This window comes from Trichosurus vulpecula, chromosome 2 (genome assembly GCF_011100635.1).
Source record: "Trichosurus vulpecula isolate mTriVul1 chromosome 2, mTriVul1.pri, whole genome shotgun sequence".
NCBI classification, from domain to species: Eukaryota; Metazoa; Chordata; class Mammalia; order Diprotodontia; family Phalangeridae; genus Trichosurus; species Trichosurus vulpecula.
Genome location: NC_050574.1, coordinates 428,662,972 through 428,682,641, shown reverse-complemented (window position 1 = coordinate 428,682,641; position 19,670 = coordinate 428,662,972). Strand labels below are relative to the sequence as shown.

Below are 19,670 nucleotides of genomic sequence, written 5' to 3'. Positions count from 1 at the left end.
ATTTTATTTTTCATTTATGAGGTAAGTAAGCTCTAGTTTTCATTTCCTAGTGGTGTTGGCACTGCACTATTCTTGCCAGGCATTTGAAGGTGAGTGGGATGGAACTTGTAACTGGACAATGAAATGACAAGGCACTATAGCACTTATGGCCTCAGAAATGTTACCTCTTTCTTTATATCCTTTGGGTTCAGCCTGGAAAGTAACTAAAGGTTGGAGAAAAACTGGGCCCCTAAGGATTGTTACAAGCACCATAAAGCCATATAACCCTATGTCCTAGAACATACACACAAATACATGCACAGACACGTGTGTGTATATTATGCATATATGTACAGATATGCATGCATTGATCTTATACTTCTACATATTTCCATAATATATACACATTTCTGTATATGTGTATATCTATGCATATCTAATCTTGTTAATCTCTCGATTTTATAACATATTTGATTCTAAATATACCTTTTCTCCTCCCTTTCCAGCAAACCATATCATGTAACAGTGATTTAAAAAGAAAAAAAAACTACAGCTTAACTTGATAACTAACACAGTGACTATTTCTGATAATATATTCAATATTACATACCCAAAGAACCCTACCACTGAGATGAAGGGAGGGAGATGCATTTTTCTCATCTCTTATCTGATGTCAGGCTTGGACCACTTGACTCTTGGCCACTTTCCTAACTTTTCTAGATACTTAGTTGCTTTAGTCAATCACAGCTAGGGTTATATTTACAGCCATAGCTACAAGGAATGTTGCTATGGTACTGCATGAACAAAGCCAACCAAGACTTTAAGAGCAGCACTTCCTGACAAGATTTAAGTAAGTATTGGTCATGTACCCCAAATAAACACACACACATACATAAATGCACACACACACACACACGCACACACACATACACACACACATTTACTTGAAAAAGGCCAAAGAATAAGTCTAATGATTATAGACCAGTTTCCCTAAAGGTAGGATGAGACCCTAGCTACTTTAGAACAAGGTTTAAACCTCTGTCCTATTCAATTTCATTTATTCTAAGCTATTCATGAGCTTCTTCATAACTATCCATTTGTGCACAATTAATTGAAAGACACAAATCAGAGAACATTTATTATTAGGCTCAGTTTTATGTAAAACACAACCAGGAAATAGAAACAGCTCAGATAAATACATAAATCATTTAGGAATGTTTAAAAACTGCAGGCAAATGGAAAGGGGAATGGTAGATAAATCTTCACTGTTCTTTCAATAAACTGATGGTTTGACAATAGCCTACAGTTTCTGTCTCTTCTAAAAATTCCAATAATTTTTTTTTCCAGTAAGGACAGGCCATGGATATTTGAACCAAGCCCACAGTTCCCATATACTAGTCTCTGAATTCCCATCAAAAATTCCTGGATGGGATTATCCACTCTCTCTGTCTGTCTCTTTATCTTGTTTCTCTGTGTCTCCGACTCTGTCTCTAGCTCTTTTCTCTCTGTCTCTGTATCTGTCTCTGTCTGTCTGTCTGTCTGTCTGTCTCTCTCTCTCTCAACTCCTCCTTCGCCTAAATTCAGGGAAGACTAGATATGACAGAGACAAAAACATGAGGAGTAGGTTCTCTGAGTATCATGCTGGCTCAAAAACAAAAGGGTCTCAGGCTCCTCCCCACCTTGGGGGCACTCAGCAACTTTTTTCTTCTTCAGTGTACCCAATTTATACTTCCCTCAGCAATCAAAAAATTCTTCTTCACTGTATGCTTACCAAAGTGGAATCAGTAATGTCTGCACATGCTTCACATCTCTCCAATACATATCTACCCCATCATAATGTGTTTGGCTCCTTAGCCTGGTCCATGTAGGGAGAGGAGAAGGAGGAAGAAGAGGAGCATAAGGAAAAAAGGAAGAAAGAAAAAGAAAGGAAGGAAAGAAGGAAGGAAATGAAGGAAGGAAGGAAGAAAAAGAAAGAAAAAATTTGTTGTTCAGTCACTGTGACTCCATTTTGAAGTTTTCTTGGCAGAGCTACTGGAGTGGTTTGCCATGTCCTTCTCCAGATCACTTTTCAGATGAGAAACTAAGGTAAACCAGGTCAAGTAATTGCCTAGGGTCACATAGCTGGTAAGTGTCCGAGGCAAGATTTTAGCTCAGGAAGATGAGTCTTCCTGATTTCAGGCTCAACACTTCATGCACTGTGCAACCTACCTGTGATTGTCACACTAGTAGTGGTATCAATATATATAATGCACATATATGCATATATGCCTATGCATGCATGATTATATGTTCATGAGATCCTAGTTAACAGTGGTTAGGGATCCAAGACCTTGATTTAGGTCCCACCTTTGCAAAATAATTGGCTATTTGACCCTGGGCAAGGGTCAATGCTACTTCTTAGCATTAAATTCATTGGTAGAGGAAATTTCTTCCTTTGAGAATACTTTGAGAAAGGAATACTTCCTTTCATATACTTATGAAGTCACAGGTCCAGTCCCTATCCCGTTTGTATATACAGGTATATGTCTCTGTGTGTTTGTGTGTGTGTGGGGGAAGGTTCATGAAGAAAAACATAGCTTGGTTGTTGTTTTTGTTGGTTTGGTGTAGGTTGTATACTTTCATGTAATAGATTGATACTAAATTTTCACAATATCATAATTTTGTAGAAATACCTTACCTGATGTGATATAAAAGTGAAACAAAATACTGCAAAGCACTAGCATACATAATTTTTATAACTTATTTATGAGAAATAATCAACCAGAAAGAGTAGCCTTGCTTAATTTATAGGTTTAGTACTATACAAATCAAATTACCAAGAGTATATTTTATAGAGCTAGATAAAATCATGAAAAAATTCATTTGCCAAAAGAGTAATCTTTACCATTAAAATTCACACTTGAATTAATCTATTCCATATAGACATGGGATTTTATGCATGCTAACAAACTTAAAGGAGAGGTAGCCTGATGGAGTGATAAATAGTCAGTTCCTGAACTCAGAAAGACAAATTCAAATCCTGAATCAGAGATTAGTTTGTGTGACCCTGGGCAAGGCACTTAATTTCTATGTTTTTTAAGCAAATTTCTAGCTCTTCTTTAGTAAGTCACTAGGCTGCTATCTTTATGAAAGTGACATCTGCAGTTCTTCACAACAAAACGTGACTTTGAGATAAAACTCAAGAAAAAGTGTTTTTTATTTAAAATATTTTCTTCTACAAGTATAACTGCTAAATTTGACCAAATCCAACATGTGAAGTCACATTTATTTAATATCACATTCTTAATTTTTTAGATCACTTTAAATTAAAAAATTGATATTTAATTTAAAATGTCAATTTATACACAAACTTTCAGGAACACATCTCTTGCATAAGCCAAGAATTATGTATTCTATACATATATTTTCACAAATATATTTGGAATTAAATCTAAGCATTTTTTTGATATGGATTTCCATTCAAGGTCTGTAATGCTGTAATAGTACATAAAAGCCACTTTTGAAATGTCTCTTTAAAGAATTCATGGTAGAAAGATGTGTTCTTTTGTTTGAAGTTCTATCATTTTTAAAAAAGTGAACCACATATATGTATATATTTAAAATCATGACATTTGGTTAGATGTACCTTTTTGTTTGTTTAAAGGACTTTATTCTATTTTTTTGTTTGTTTCTTTTAACTTTTTTTTTTGGTGGAGGTGAGACCTCGTGGAATTTACTTGTATTCCCTCCTGCTGATGGGAGGCTGAAGATGGTAGATCACTTAAGCTCAGTAGGTTAGTAGTAGTAGGCAAAAGCTTATGAAATGCTCTAAGACTGTCACTATTATGTTGAGCCTCAGGGAGGAGAGGCTTCTTAAGTAAGGCTGAACTGGCCAAGGTGGGAAAAATGGAGCACGTCAAAATTAGTATTAGTTCTTTGCAGAGTGGCTTCTGTACTTCTAGCCTGGACTAAGTAGGGAGATCCATTCTCAAATAATTAAATTAAACAATGACAAAACAAGTAACAAATAAAAGTATAGAAGAATGCACCTAAGGTAAAAGAAAGTACACAAAGTAGTTCTTTTGTTTTCTATCTCTCTGTGTGCCTTAGCCTCTCAAAACCATAAGATCTCAAAAAATAGAAGTGAGCTAAATACCTCCTGTTACTACTTATGGACCACAAGCTCAGATGTTAATTTTTTTCCCTTCTCTAAAGATGGTGGGTGGAAAAGGAAAAAAAAATACAGAAAGGAAAATGATAAGTGACTTCAACTCTGGAAAGCATTGGAATCAGAATCCTAAGCTGGTCAAAATGCGGTTTTTTGTTTGTTTACTTTCCCCAGGAAAGCTATATACAAGCAAGGAAAATGTTGTACCTAAACCCAAAATTGAAAGGAAAAGAAATTTCCTACTTCCTCAAGGTCTGGGTATAGTGATAAGAATGAAGATACCTGAATGATTAAAATTGTAAAATGCCTAGTTATCATACTGAGGATGTGTGTTGCAAGCTGTTGTCATGGCAAAGAGCCTTTATTCGGTGAGCAAGGACACTGAAAGCTAACATCGGTCCTAGACTAGGTTTAATGATACTTACTGGCTGCCATCAAGTCAAGCAAGTGGTTTTCCTGCAGCGATTGACTAGTGGTTTACTACATGTAACTGGATTTCTTGCTATCACCCCTTTTTCTCTGTGGAAAAATGAAACAAAACAAAAACCCCTCCCCCCAAATCCAAAATTAATCTTTGCTTTCCCTACCAAGGCCCATATTTTGAGAGGTAATAATGCAAGTATCTAACTGATACATGTTTCAATTAAAAGAGGCTGCATAACCAAAGACACCAAGAAAGAATTTTTTTATATAGACGAGAAGACGAGAAGAGGTATGAGATGACAAAGCGATGCAAGACTGCTTTTTTTTAAGTAGGCTCAGTAACTCTTCCAAATGAAGATGTTTTCTCAGCACTGTGGCTAACTGAAATCAGCAATCTTTCATTCCCATGGATTTTATCTTCTAGAAATATTGTTTAAAATGAAGGACTCATTAAAACATTGGGAATAAGTTTCTAAAAATCAGAAAGTAAAACCAAACTTTCTGCAAAGGGGAGGATCTATAATGTAATTATCCAAACTTAATTCAAGCTCAACTTCTAGACAATATGTAAATTAGTTTTCATTTATTACATGAATAATGACACAACAGAAGCCTTTAGAACAGAAGTCAGGTGACCTGGGTTATGCTTTCTCTATTTTTTTTGGTCCAACTTTTTTATTTTATTTTATTTCTTTGTTTATTTAATATTTTTTTAGTTTTCAACATTGATTTCCACAAGATTGAGTTACAAATTTTCTCCCCATTTCTACCCTCCCCCCACCCCAAGATGGCATATATTCTGATTCCCCTGTTCCCCAGTCAGTCCTCCCTTCTGTCACCCCCTTCCCCCTCCTCCCTATCCTTTTACTCCTTACTTTCTTGTAGGGCAAGATAGATTTCTATGCCCCATTGCCTGTATATCTTATTTCCCAGTTTCATTAAACAATATTTTTTATCATATATTCTCATTGCCCTTTTCCCTAGTCTGCCCTCCCTTCTGTCACACCAATCCCCTCCCCTTATCCCCTTTCCTCTTACTTTCTTGTAGGGCAAGATAGATTTCTATACTCCATTGGTTGTATATCTTATTTACCAGTTGCCTGTAAAAAAATTTTTTGAGCATTTTTTTAGAACTTTGAGTTCCAAATTTTCTCCCTTCTTCCCTCCCCAGCCACCCTCCTTGAGAAGGCAAGCAATTCAACACAAGCAGCACATGTATCATTATGCAAAACACTTCCATAATAGTCATGTTGTGAAAGACTAACTATATTTCCCTCCATCCTATCCTGTTTCCCTTTATTCAATGTTATCCCATTGACGCTGGCCCTTTTCAAAATTGTTTTTCTTTTGATTACCTCCTTCTCCACTCTGCCCTCCCTCCTATCACCCCCTCTCTCTTATCCCCTTCTCCCCTACTTTCCTGTAGGCTAAGATACCCAATTGAGTGTGTATGTTATTCCCCCCTTAAATAAAGTCTGATGAGAGCAAGATTCACTCGTTCCCCTCACCTTCCCCCTCTTCCCTTCCAACAGAACTGCTTTTTCTTGCCACTTTTATGTGAGGTAGTTTACCCCATTCTGTCTCTCCGTTTCTCCTTCTCCCAATATATGCTCTCTCACCCCCTGATTGTATTTATTTATTTTAGATATCATACCTTCATATTCAACTCACCCTTTGTCCTTTGTATATAGAAATGTGTGTGTGTATACAGATACATATATATGTATATATGTGTGTGTGTGTGTGTGTGTGTGTGTATATATATATACATATATATATATATATATATATATATATACACACATATGTATGTACATGTTTATTCCCTTCAACTACCCTTATACTTAGAAAGGTTTCATGAGTTACAAATACTATCTTTCCATGTAGGAATGTAAACAAAACAGTTCAACTTGAGTAAGTCCCTTATGATTTCTCTTTCCTGTTCACCTTTTCATGCTTCTCCTGATTCTTATATTTGAAAGTCAAATGGTCTCTTCATCTCTGGTCTTTTCTTTTTCAAGAATGCTTGAAAGTCCCCTATTTTACTGAAAATCCATATTTTGGCCTGGTGTATTATACTCAGTTTTTAGGATAGGTGATTCTTGGTTTTAATGCTAGCTCTTTTGAACTCGAAAATATCATATTCCAAGTCCTTTGATCCCTTAATGTAGAAGCTACTAGATCTTGTGTTATCCTGATTATGTTTCCACAGTACTCAAATTGTTTCTTTCTGGCTGCTTGCAATATTTTCTCCTTGACCTGGGAATTCTGGAATTTGGCAACAATAGTCCCAGGTGTTTTTATTTGGGGATCATTTTTTTTGTCCATTGGACCATTTTATTTGTATGTTTGTTTTACACCCTTAGAAAAAGAATCCCAGGATTTTTCCTCCTGCGTGTTTTTGTCTTGCTTCCTCATGGTCCATGATGCCATCTGAAGGTGTAAGCACAATAAACCCAAACTGACAGGATGGTAGGAGATTATTCTGCCACTTTTCTAGATCTTTCAATTGAACATCAAATCTGGGGCTGATTACACCACACTTGTTTAATCTGCCCGTGAGGTTCACAACAATTTTTCCTGCTCTGTGATCATCAATGATCTCAAATTCCCCAATATAACCATGCTTCATCATCACAGTTAAGAACCGGATGATTACTTTGGAGCACGGCCTGATGAGAACCTGACGTTTTCCTCGCTTTTCTGCATTGTTGATGCTTTTGAGTGCATTTGCCAGGACATTCATGCGCACCATGGCGGGAGCAATGCAAGATGGCAGAAAGAGCTTGGGGATCATTTCAAGAGGCGATTGGTTGATTCTTTCAATTTCTGTTTTACCCTCTGGTTCTTCCTTGATAATTTATTTAAAGATGATGTCTAGGCTCTTTTTTTGATCATGGCTTTCAGGTAGTCCAATAATTTTTAAGTTATCTCTCCTATATCTAGTGTCCAAGTCCGTGGTTTTTCCAATGAGATATTTCACATTGTCTTCCATTTTTTCATTGTTTTGGTTCTGCTTTATGATATCTTGATTTCTCATAAAGTCACTAGCTTCTGCTTGCTCTATTCTAATTTTTAAGGTAGTATTTTCTTCAGTGGACTTTTGGACCTCCTTTTCCATTTGGATAATTCTGCCTTTTTTTCTTGTTCTTTTTCTTGATTACCTCTTCATGCTTCTCTTGATTCTTGTGTTTGAAAGTCAAATTTTCTCTTCAGCTCTGGTATTTTGACTGAGAAAGCTTGAAAGTCCTCTATTTTATTGAAAATCCATATTTTGTCTTGGAGCATGATACTCAGTTTTGCTGGATAGGTGATTCTAGGTTTTAATCCTAGCTGCATTGACATCTGGAATATTGTATTCCAAGCCCTTCGATCTCATAATGTAGAAACTGCCAGATCTTGGGTTATTCTGATTGGGTTTCCACAATACTCAAATTGTTTCTTTCTGGCTGCTTGCAGTATTTTCTCCTTGATCTGGGAGCTCTGGAATTTGGCGACAATATTCCTAGGAGATTTCTTTTTGGAATCTATTTGAGGAGGCGATCGATGGATTCTTTCAATTTCTATTTTGCCCTGTGGCTTTGGAATATCAGGGCAGTTCTCCTTGATAATTTCTTGAAAGATGATATCTAGGCTCTTTTTTTGATCATGGCTTTCAGGTAGTCCAATAATTTTAAAATTATCTCTCCTGGATCTATTTTCTAGGTCAGTGGTTTTTCCAATGAGATATTTCACATTGTCTTCCATTTTTTTCATTCCTTTGGTTCTGTTTTATAATATCTTGATTTCTCATAAAGTCACTAGCTTCCACTTGCTCCAATCTAATTTTTAAGGTAGTATTTTCTTCAGTGGTCCGTTGGACCTCCTTTTCCATTTGGCTAATCGTACCTTTCAAGGCATTCTTCTCCTCATTGGCTTTTTGGAGCTCTTTTGCCATTTGAGTTAGTCTATTTTTTAAGGTGCTGTTTTCTTCAGTGTATTTTTCAGCATTTTTTGGGTTTCCTTTAGCAAGTCATTGACTTGTTTTTCATGGTTTTCTCGCATCCTTCTCATTTCTCATCCCAATTTTTCCTCTCCTGCTCTAACCTGGTTTTCCAAATCCTTTTTGAGCTCTTCCATGGCCTAGGAGCAGTTCATGTTTTTCTTGGAGGCTTTTGGTGTAGGCTCTTGCACTTCATTGACTTCTTTAGGCTGTATGTTTTGGTCTTCTTTGTTACCAAAGAAAGAATCCAATGTCTGAGACTGAATCTGGGTGTGTTTTCGCTGCCTGGCCATATTCCCAACCAACTAACTTGACCCTTGAGTTTTTCAGTGGGGTATGCTTTCTCTTTTCTATAGTGGCCATCTGTATATATTTGTACAAGTTATGTCCTCTGTCTGGCTTTCAGTTCCCTCATCCATAAAATGAAGGTGATAGACAAGATGACATCTGAAGTGTTGGAAAAGCAGCTTAGGAATGTGTTGGATATAATGGATGGGACTCAAAAATAAATTATATCAATAATTTACTACATTTACATTGTACTTTTAACTTTCAAATGTTTTTATGTAGCTATCCATTTCCTCAAATTATTCATTCTGCCTCTAAGATAACTGAAAATGTGGAAGAGACAAGAGTCCAACCACACCATTTCTATTTTTTTACCTTTTACACCAAATGGAGGAAATTTCTAGGTAACCTTCACAGTTAGTTTGATTGAAAAAATCTGGAAGTATCTAAGCACTGTGGTTTGACCATGGAAAGAACTCAATAAATTTTGAATGAGTGAATTAAAAGTAGATTCAACAGCAATATAGCATTTTTTTTCCTGACTCACTGTAGAAATCCAATCAAAGAATAGTTTTGTCAGGTGGTGATGAGGCTATTAGACTGGGATGTGATAACATGGAGAGAGAGAGAGAGAGACAGAGAGAGACATAGACAGAGGGACAGAGAGAGATTGAGATTCCCAGGACCTAAAAGAAATAGCACAACTTTTATTTTAATAACAATTAGCATGTATAAACGATTTACTATGTGCCACACACTGTGTTAAGCATTTCATAAGTATTTCTATTTGATGGAAAGCAATGGAAGAATATTATCACCTTCCTTTGAAATTCAAGAAAACAGGAAACATTTTAAAAATGAAATCTGGGAGTGGGGACAATTCATACTTCACAACTTTAGTGGATTTGTGATCATTAGAGTATACACTCTCCCCATAAATGCAGATCGCAACCCCTCCATGCCTTCTCATTCTGTAGGGTTCTGTCCAAGTTCTTCTGTCAATTTTGAAGAAAGGAGCTAGGTAACACACTAGAGATCTTTCTCTTGATCTTTTAAAATTATATATAGATTAATACAATACTCGGACTGTCCATCTTGTACCCCTTATTATCACTGCATGACTGAGCCACTTCTTTCTACCAGTGATCAATTTTCATGATTCTGTGTTTTATAATGCTTTTTATATGCAAGTTACAATTAATAATTTGGTGCAGCTTGCTTATGCCTGCCATGTATCTTTTATGTGGCCCTTTGAATGGATTTCACATAGATATATGCTAGTGAAATCCTTAGAAGGATAAAATAAATGGGGAAAACATTGTCCTGAAGGTCATGGGAACCTTGGTGAGTTAAATTATCCAAACGGTACAAGGGATATATTACAATAGATCTGGAACAAGAAATAAACTTAGAGGATATCAAGTTTCCCCCTTTCATTATACAGATAAGAACACTGAGTCTCAGGGATATTGAGTGACTTACCCATAGTAATCCTCAGATGTGATTTGAAACCAGGTCCTCTGACAGAAGAACCAGTGCTTGTTCCACTATGTACTTCTGAGTCTCTATAAGACATTTTTCTCACTCTACTTTTCCATTAGTCGGTTCTATTTAACTATACTTTGGTGTGGAATGCGGACCATTACCCGGCTTTATACTTCATACTATATTCCTTTCCTTTTCTAGACTGGCAGATTGCTACACTGGCCTTACTCTTGGGTGGTGCTGCCATCATTCTTATTGCCTTCTTGGTCGGTTTGATATCAATCTGCGTGGGATCTCGGAGACGTTTCTATAGACCAGTTGCAGTTATGCTTTTTGCAGCAGGTAAATATATTCATATTTTCTGTGTCTGCATTAAAAAATCGTGAGGCTGTCTACATCTTCATTGTCCATGCAGAAGTAGGACATGTGTATTGCACCCCATACAGTTTGGTGAGATTTGCTATGTCTTAAGGTAAATTGGATTAGATATTAGCAGATTATTAGGTTTTTTAGTGTGTTAAATATTTTAAAATCAAAAGTTCAAAACTTTTAAACCAAATATGAATAAATAATACCACTTGCCTTAGTAAATGTAACAGATTTATTTACAAAAAGCCCTTTTTCCCTCACAGAGGGTTTTATTTCTGAAACTGCCCTTTTACTCTTATTGAAATCTTAATAAGTCAGATTTTTTTCCACAACGTGAAGCTAAGAAGTTAATTCCACAATCTATGCTGTCATATGTAATTCAGTGGGAAAATAAATCAGATTAATTTTAAAATTTATTATTTCTACCCTGTACCACCAGTTAGTCAGTTGTGAAATGTCAATTAATGTGTTCCTCAATTTAACAACTATCACAATATAAAATTGTCCAGATTTAAAACAACACTAATGAAACAGATGTTTAAAAATCATAGGGAAACATTCAGAAAGTGCCTCACTGACTAAGAAAAAGGTGAGCTATTTCTTAATGAGATTAGTAACTCCCATTAACAATTACCTCTTTAAACATTATGACTTGATCTGAATTATATACATTTGTATATTGAGGTGACTTCCATTCATTCTGTCAATCACGGTTGTGTCAAATCCCACAATATCACCTATCCAATAGTGAATAATGAATAGAGTGATAGAACCATGTAGACTGCTAGATGGATTTTTTAAAGTCATTAAAATGATAGGAATAGATAGGTGGTTATTGAATTTGAAGGGTATTGAGAATATAAAAGAAAAAAAGGGAAAAAATGATGAAGTGTTTTGCTGCCCCCTACTGTTTATGTTCATACTTTTACTTAGACAACTAGACAGAAAGGAGATTTCTTGAGTGTCAGGAAAGATTGTTTATAGAAGACAATACAGTCAAACCACCACACTTTACAGATAGGAAAACTGGGCCCCAGAGATGTAAAGTCATAATTTACAGATCACAAACACGGAAGAACCAAAATAAGAGGCTCATAATGTCATTGACTTCAATCTAGAAGGGAACTCTAAGATCACCTAGTCTAATTCCCTTATTTGGAAATTAAGAAATTGAATTCTAAAGACATTGAGTGACTTAACCATGATCACACATGTGATATGTAGTGGAGTAAGGGTTGAATGCCCAGTCCTTCAGAATTCAACTCCCAGTCAGGGGAATTGATTGTTACTTAATTTTAATGTTATAACTTTCCATTTTGTTACATAATTATTACTATTGTTAATTATAATAATGATGATAATTTAATTATCACCTTTAAAAAAACATATTCCATTTCATCAAACAAATAGTATTGTATCAGAATTCCAAGTTGAGGGAAAAAAGCATTTCTCTATCCCTGGAAACAATATTCTCTTATGATTGATTTAATGGAAAATTAACATGCCCTCAAAGTCCATAGAATTGCAGCTTAGTTTTGGCTTCAGAGCTTATTCTGGCTTTAGTACTGTTGAGCAAAATGAAATAATTTGAATCTCCTTGGAAATCCATCTTAACTGAATTTGATTTTTGTAACTATGGCTTGCTTTTTTAAGTATTTAGTAAAACAATTATTGACACTCTTAATGACATAATGATATATGTTAAAGTGTTATTATTTGGGTTCTTCTTACACGATATGTATATATGTGTTACATATACACCTGTGTATGTGTGTGTATGTGTGGAGGGAGGGAGAGAGGGGAGAGAGACAGAGACATAGAGAGAGCTATTTTTCTATTTATGGTAGGATCAAAGTAATAAAGTTGTGTTTCTTCTGGTGATTTTGTTAGCCGTTGATTTCGTCTTTAATATCTTTGTAATAGCTTTGAAGATCTGGTAGGTGAGTAAAACCATCACACTCATAAATCAGAATGGTTTGTCATAACAATTAGAATTTTCAAGTTTTCTTTCAAAGAGAAATCCATGCTTTTTCATACACAGCCTAACAAACAATATTGCTTCCCTTTGTCTTATGTAGCTGTTTCCACATAAGCTACTACTTAGGGGCAGATAAGTGGAGGGGCAGCTAGGTGATGCATTGGACCCAATGATGGACCCAGAGTTAGGAAGACTCATCTTCAAGAGTTCAAATCTGACCTCAAATGCTTACAAGCTGTGGGATGCTAGGAGGAAGTCATTTACCTTGTTTTCCTCAGTTTCTTTATCTATAAAATGATATAGAGAAGGAAATGGCAAAAAACTCCGGGATCTCTGCCAAAGAATTCCCAAATGGGGCCACAGACTTGAAATGACTGAAATGACTAAATAACTACAATAAAGCTACTACTATAGTATACCACATGGGCTGTGGGGTCAGGAGACCTGGGTTCATATCCTAGTTTGTAATATTTAGTAGATTTGTACCTGGATAAATCATTTTCCTTCTTCATACTTTAGTTTCCCTAAGCCAGCAAAGTTTTCATGAAGAGAAAATAGTGTTGTGAAAGTCTAAAAGGATCAGATAGTTATGTACTAGTAAGAAAATAAATCTCTTTAAAAACAGTTTAACCAAAGTTGTGTGAGAGCAAGAACTTGAAACTAGACACATCCACAAAAACAAAACTTAATTAATTGTTAAGTCCTGGGATTTTTTAATGCACCTAGGATTTTTCAAACTACTGTAACCCAAAACCAAAATTATAACATCGTTCAAACATAATATCTTTATAATGCTGTCACTTCATTTAACTCAATCTCTTTTGACATGCTGTGAATATATGAGTTCTTGAAAGAATCATTAACTTTGAGCTCATTATGCATTTAAACATGGTAGATCTTCATGGTTATTTGTAACACAGCAGGTCAGTCTTTCCCTTTCTGTTTGGAAAATATCATTGAAGTACTTGTAGCTGATTCCTGAAAAATACATTTATTAAAATAGAACCATCATGTTCCTATGGCAAAATGAAGGAGAGAATTGGAAAATCTGCTCATTAAAAATGAAGCAGGGTCCAAAAAAAGGCTTTACACTAAAGTCACTAAAGAAATATACCTCTTATTATGGATGTTACTTCAATGTGGAAAGTATTGGGTTTGCAGAGCTTGGTCAAAATCCTCTCCGCCTCTTCCTAGCTGTGTGACCATGGATGAGTCACTTAACTTTTCTCAGTCCTTGATTTCTCAATAGCAAGTGAAATGATTGATCTAGTTACCCACCCCCTAAGTACCCTTCATCTCTTTACTTTAAAGAAATGGATGTGGCAGTTTATATAAGCAAAATGGATGGACTTTACCTGAATCTAAATTATTTTTATTAAGACAGGAAAATATTTCATAACTAGATATTTTTCAGGATCCATTTTATTATGCACATTTTTCTCTCTGATTTCAGGGAGAGTAGAATAATTCAGGACCATAAAGGATTTTTAATATAATTTTAATCTGGCACTAATATAATAAAGGTTTATCTCTAAATAGTTTTATAGGCATTTATACCAGTTAAGTCTCTTGTAAGTGCTTTCCCTCTTTTCCACAAGAGGAAAGTTGTATGACTGTGCCTAGGAGGGCAAATATTTGCTTAAGTAAATTGAAGCACACTGAGATGAATTTTAAAAATAATCACTGTAAACACCTCACTGTAGAGGGTGGATAGTTCACAGAAAAGAGAATGGGATATAAAATTCCATGTCATTATCCCTATTCCATGTCTGCATATGTCAATAACCAGGCAATATTAGTAATGATTTTAAACCATCATATAATGGTTTTTCATTGGTCTACATGGAGTGTACCTATTCATTTGAGTTCATTTCCTATTGGACTTGATAACTAAAAAAAATACATCTTTGTTGTAAGATTTTGTGTTGTTTTGTTTTGTAGGAAATAGTGGTAGCTAGCATTTGATTTCAACAGGCAATGGGTGGGGGGAATTTCCTGGTATGAGGAATTATCTTTACTGGTTCAGATGAACAACTCAAGTATGAATCTAAGAGATTTCTATTGTAGTACTATAAGGTTGTGTAACCTGCCCTCGGTCACCTATATGTATCAGAATTAGCAACTGAGTCCAAATCTTCCTGTATAATGCCAGCTCATCATCAGCAGGCTTCTAATTATAATTCATATTTGATCAAATTGACTACTCAGTAAATTTAAGACCATAGGCTATGAAATTACCCTCTGGCATATAGAGTCACAAAGCCAGCTAGAAAACTCTAAAAAAAAGTTTTTTAAATACATTTTTACTGGAATTATTAAAATAATGGTCAGCATATTAGCACATATGAAACCTAAAATGTGTCAGAGTATTCCATAAGCACAAGCAAGATTTGATTTGTATTTTTGATAGTTACTTGGACTGAAGAGAAGGTCTTATTTTCTAGGAAGAAATTTCCCCATTCCACTTATCTGATGGTATCTGAGTGGCCAGATTGAAATCATCCAAGGAGCCATAGTGAGTTGTCTGCCAGTGTGTTTAGAATACTGCATAACTGGTTAGAGACAAAGCTTTTAATGAATTGAGGCTTTACTTTACAGAAAGTAATGGATTTTAAGTATTCCTTTCTTCAAGAATTTAATCTATTGAATTATTTTTTTCAGCATACACACACACGCACACACACGCGCGCACACACACACACACACGCACACACACACACAAAGCTGGCTGATTATAAAAAGTGTTGCCACTTTGGTGACAACTCATTCTGAAATCTTATGGTAGACTTTCCAAGAACATAAATTACAATGGGAATGATGACCTTTTGCTGACAGTTGGATTGAATAGAAGATTCAATACTTTCACATGATTAAATATGTTTGCTGTCATGATGTTGTCCCTTCTGTAAAGGTTAATGAACTGTGTACATTGCTACATTACAGTTTGCTTTCTGTTCTACTCTCTTCCAATGTGATTCGTGTGTGTGTGTGTGTGTGTGTGTGTGTGTGTGTGTGGGCATGTGTGTGTTTTACTTTCCTGAGATTTATTGGCTCTCAAAAGAAATAGTTAACAAGGATTTAGTGAGTACCTACATTGTGAATTTATCTCAGAAAGGTTTGTGTTTCTTTAAAAATCACAAACAAGTATGATTTTCACACATGTAGTGCAAAGATCCCTTTATAATAAAAGTACATCATCAATTAAAATATATACGTAAGCTATTTCACTGGTCAGTGCACAGAACGTCCTAGCAGAGGCCACAGATTTCAGCTGTCTGTGGACTTGGAGAGACTGCACCCCCATAGAAGTCTAATGGGACAGAATCAGCGTTAAAAACAGAAATGATTCTTGTAAGAGAGATGGCCTACTTGGTGTAAGAAATGGGACAAAATGGAGAGCAGCCATTTCAGGGCATGGGGTATAAATTTCATAATGAACTCGTAATTGTGGATCTTTAAAGGTTATCATAAAAGTAACTTCAGAAAAGAGTCTTTATTCTGAGGGAAAACAGCAAAGAACAGAAAGGTTCTTGCCTTCCCTCTCCCCCCCCCCCCCCCGCACTTGCTACCTTATGAAGCAGATGCTATTTCAGGATGGGACACTTAGTGATGAGGATGTTTGAGACTAATAATACCTCTCAAGGGATCCATCGCCATCAGCTAGTCATATTTTAGGGAGGAGAACATAATTCTGGAGGACAGAGACTGTATCAGGATTCCTGTATCCCTCAATTTTTTTTTAAGCACAAAGCTTGGTTCATAGTAAAATGTATACGCTTTAGTGCACATTGAGATGAATTGAATAATAAAGAAAGAAAGTATAAGGACTCACAATGGAGAATGCTATCTACATCCAGAGAAAGAACTATGAAGTATGAATGCAGATTGAGGCACACTTCATGATAGCCTTCCCCCCCATTTTTTTTTCCTTTTTTCTCTTTCGTTTTTGTTTCTGGGAAGGGTTTTTTTTTTTGGTCCTGTTTCTTCTCTCGCATGATTCATTTCATTGATCACAGTTCTTCTCCATAACTTGACTAGTGTGTAAATTAATTCAATGCGAAGTTATACATGGAAGCTATACGGGATTCAATGCCATCTAGGGGAGGGAGGGGGAGAGGGAGGGAAGAAAATCTGGAACTCAAAATTATGTAGAACTGAATGTTGTAAACTAAAAATAAAAATTTCAAAAAAAAAAAAGGAAATATAAGCATCACCTATGAGGAAGTTAGGCTTTAATATACAATGCAAAACATATGAACCAATTTGTTTGTATTATAATTGTCCTTTTTCATTTGAACACCCTCTTACTGGAATTATTTATTTATTTTTTCATACATTATTATTTAATATTTTTTTTAGTTTTTGGCATTCATTTCCACAAGATTTTGAATTACAAATTTTCTCCCTGTTTCTACTCTCCCCACCCAACTCCAAGATGGCATATATTCTGATTGCACCATTCCCCAGTCAGCCCATCCTTCTGTCACCCCACTCCCCTCCCCATCCCTTTTCACCTTACTTTCTTGTAGGGCAAGATAAATTTTTATGCCCCGTTGCCTGTATATCTTATTTCCCAGTTGCATGCAAAAACAACTTTTTTTTGAGCATCTTCTTTTAAAACTTTGAATTACAAATTCTCTCCCCTCTTCTATCCCCACTCACTCTCCCTAAGAAGACAAGCATTTCAACATACGCCACACATGTATCATTATGCAAAACAATACCATAAATAGTCATGTTGTGAAAGGCTAACTATATTTCCTTCCATCCTATCCTGTCCCCTTTTATTCAACTTTTTCCCTTGACCCTGTCCCTTTTTGAAAGTGTTTGCTTTTGATTACTTCTTCACCCATCTGCCCTCCCTTCTACCATTCCCCCTTTCTTCTCCTCTTCCCCCTACTTTCATGTGGGGTAAGATACCCAATTGAGTGTGTATGTTATTTCTTCCTCAAGTCAAGCCCAATGAGAGCAAGATTCTCTCATTGCCCCTCACTCGCCCCCTCTTCCCTTCCAATGAACTGCTTTTTCTTGCCACTTTTATGCGAGATAATTTACCTCATTCTATCTCTCCCTTTCTCCCTCTCTCAATACATTCCTCTCTCATCCCTCATTATTATATTATTTTATTTTTTAGATCCCATCACTTCATATTCAACTCACCCTGTGCCCTCTGTCTATATATATGTGTATATATATATATATGTCTATATATATATATGTATATGTATATATGTTGAAAGGAATATATATATTCCTATGATACATATATATGTATATATGTATGTATATATGTTGAAAGGAATATATATATTCCTATGAGATATCTATCTCTCTCTCTCTGTATATATATATATATATATATATATATATATATATATACACACATATATTCACTTCAACTCCCCTAATACTGAGAAAGGTCCAAAGAATTACACACATCATCTTTCCATGTAGGAATGTAAACAAAACAGTTCCACTCTAGTAAGTCCCTCATGATTTCTCTTTCTTGTTTATTTTTTCGTATTTATCTTGATTGTTGTGTTTGAAAGTCAAATTTTCTATTCAGCTTTGGCCTTTTCACTGAGAAAGCTTAAAATTCTTCTATTTTATTGAAAGTCCATATTTTGCCTTGGAACATTATACTCAGTTTTGCTGGGTAGGTGATTCTTGGTTTTAATCCTAGCTCCTTTGACCTCCAGAAAATCATATTCCAAGCTCTTTGATCCCTTAATGTGGAAACTGCTAGAACTTGTGTTATCATGATTGTGTTTCCATAATACTCAAATTGTTTCTTTCTGGCTACTTGCAGTATTTTCTCCTTAACCTGGGGACTCTGGAATTTGGTGACAATATTCCTAGGAGTTTTCTTTTTTGGGATCTTTTTCAGGAGGTGATCGGTGGATTCTTTCAATTTCAAGGCAGTTTTCCTTGATAATTTCTTGAAAGATGATTGTCTAGGCTCTTTTGTTGATCATGGCTTTCAGGTAGTCCAATAATTTTTAAATTATCTCTCCTGGATCTATTCTCCATGTCAGTGGTTTATCCAATCAGATAATGCACATTGCCTTCAATTTTTTCATCCTGTTGGTTCTGTTTTATGATATCTTGGTTTCTCATAAAGTCACTAGCTTCCATGTGTTTCAATCTAATTTTTAAGGTAGCATTTTCTTCAGTGGTGTTTTGGACCTCCTTTTCCATTTGGCTAATTCTGCCTTTCAAGGTATTCTTCTCCTCACTGGCTTTTTGAAGCTCTTTTGCCATTTGGATTTGTCTGTTCTTTAAGGTCTTATTTTCTTCAGTATTTTTGGGTCTCCTTTAGCAAGTTATTGACTTGTTTTTCATGATTTTCTTGCATCACTCTCATTTCTCTTCCCAGTTTTTCCTCTTCTTCTCTTACTTGCTTTTCCAAATCCTTTTTGAGCTCTTACATGCCCTGAGACCAATTCATGTTTTTCTTGTAGGCTTTGGACGTAGCCTCTTTCACTTTGTTGACTTCTTCTGGCTGTATGCTTTCATCTTCTTTGTCACCAAAGAGAGATTCCAAAGTCTGAGACTGAATCTGGGTGCTTTTTTGCTGCCTGTTCATGTTCCCAGCCAACTACTTGATCCTTGAGCTCTTTGTCAGTGTATGACTGCTTGTAGATTAGAGAGTACTTTGTCCCAAACTTAAGGGACTGTGCTGCTGTTTTCAGAGCTACTTCTACACAGCAAACCCTGCCACACCAGCACTCTTCCTCCCCCAAGAACTATCAACCCGCACTTCAACCCAGATCTAAGCAGGCTCTGCACTCCCTCTCTGGTCTGCTGCTTAATTCCCCCACAGTGTGGGCCTGGGGCTGGAAGCAACTGCAGCTGGAGCTCTGGAAGCAACCCCAAAGCTACACCACTTCTGTGCCCCTGGGGCTAGCTCCAAGGACACACTCCTTTCACTCTAGAAGTTTTTCCACTAACCTTCTCTGTTGTCTTTGGTTTTTGTGGGTTGAGAAGTCTGGTAACTGCTGCAGCTCAATGATTCAGGG

At 35.9% G+C, this 19,670-nt stretch overlaps 2 protein-coding genes across 2 annotated transcripts in view; one reads left to right on the top strand and one right to left on the bottom strand.

Annotated features, from left to right (window-relative positions):
- The window catches only part of TMEM47 (transmembrane protein 47), a 49,818-nt gene that overhangs the window by 24,995 nt on the left and 5,153 nt on the right, over window positions 1-19,670 (top strand). Inside the window, exon 2 of the mRNA XM_036745040.1 lies at window positions 10,506-10,646. Coding sequence (XP_036600935.1) covers window positions 10,506-10,646 — 141 coding nt within the window. The remainder of the gene's footprint in view (window positions 1-10,505; window positions 10,647-19,670) is intronic.
- LOC118837901 (40S ribosomal protein S15a-like) lies at window positions 6,899-7,304 on the bottom strand. Its single transcript, XM_036745041.1, has one exon. The coding sequence runs from the start codon at window positions 7,302-7,304 to the stop codon at window positions 6,912-6,914; it is 393 nt and encodes a 130-aa protein (XP_036600936.1). The 3' UTR covers window positions 6,899-6,911.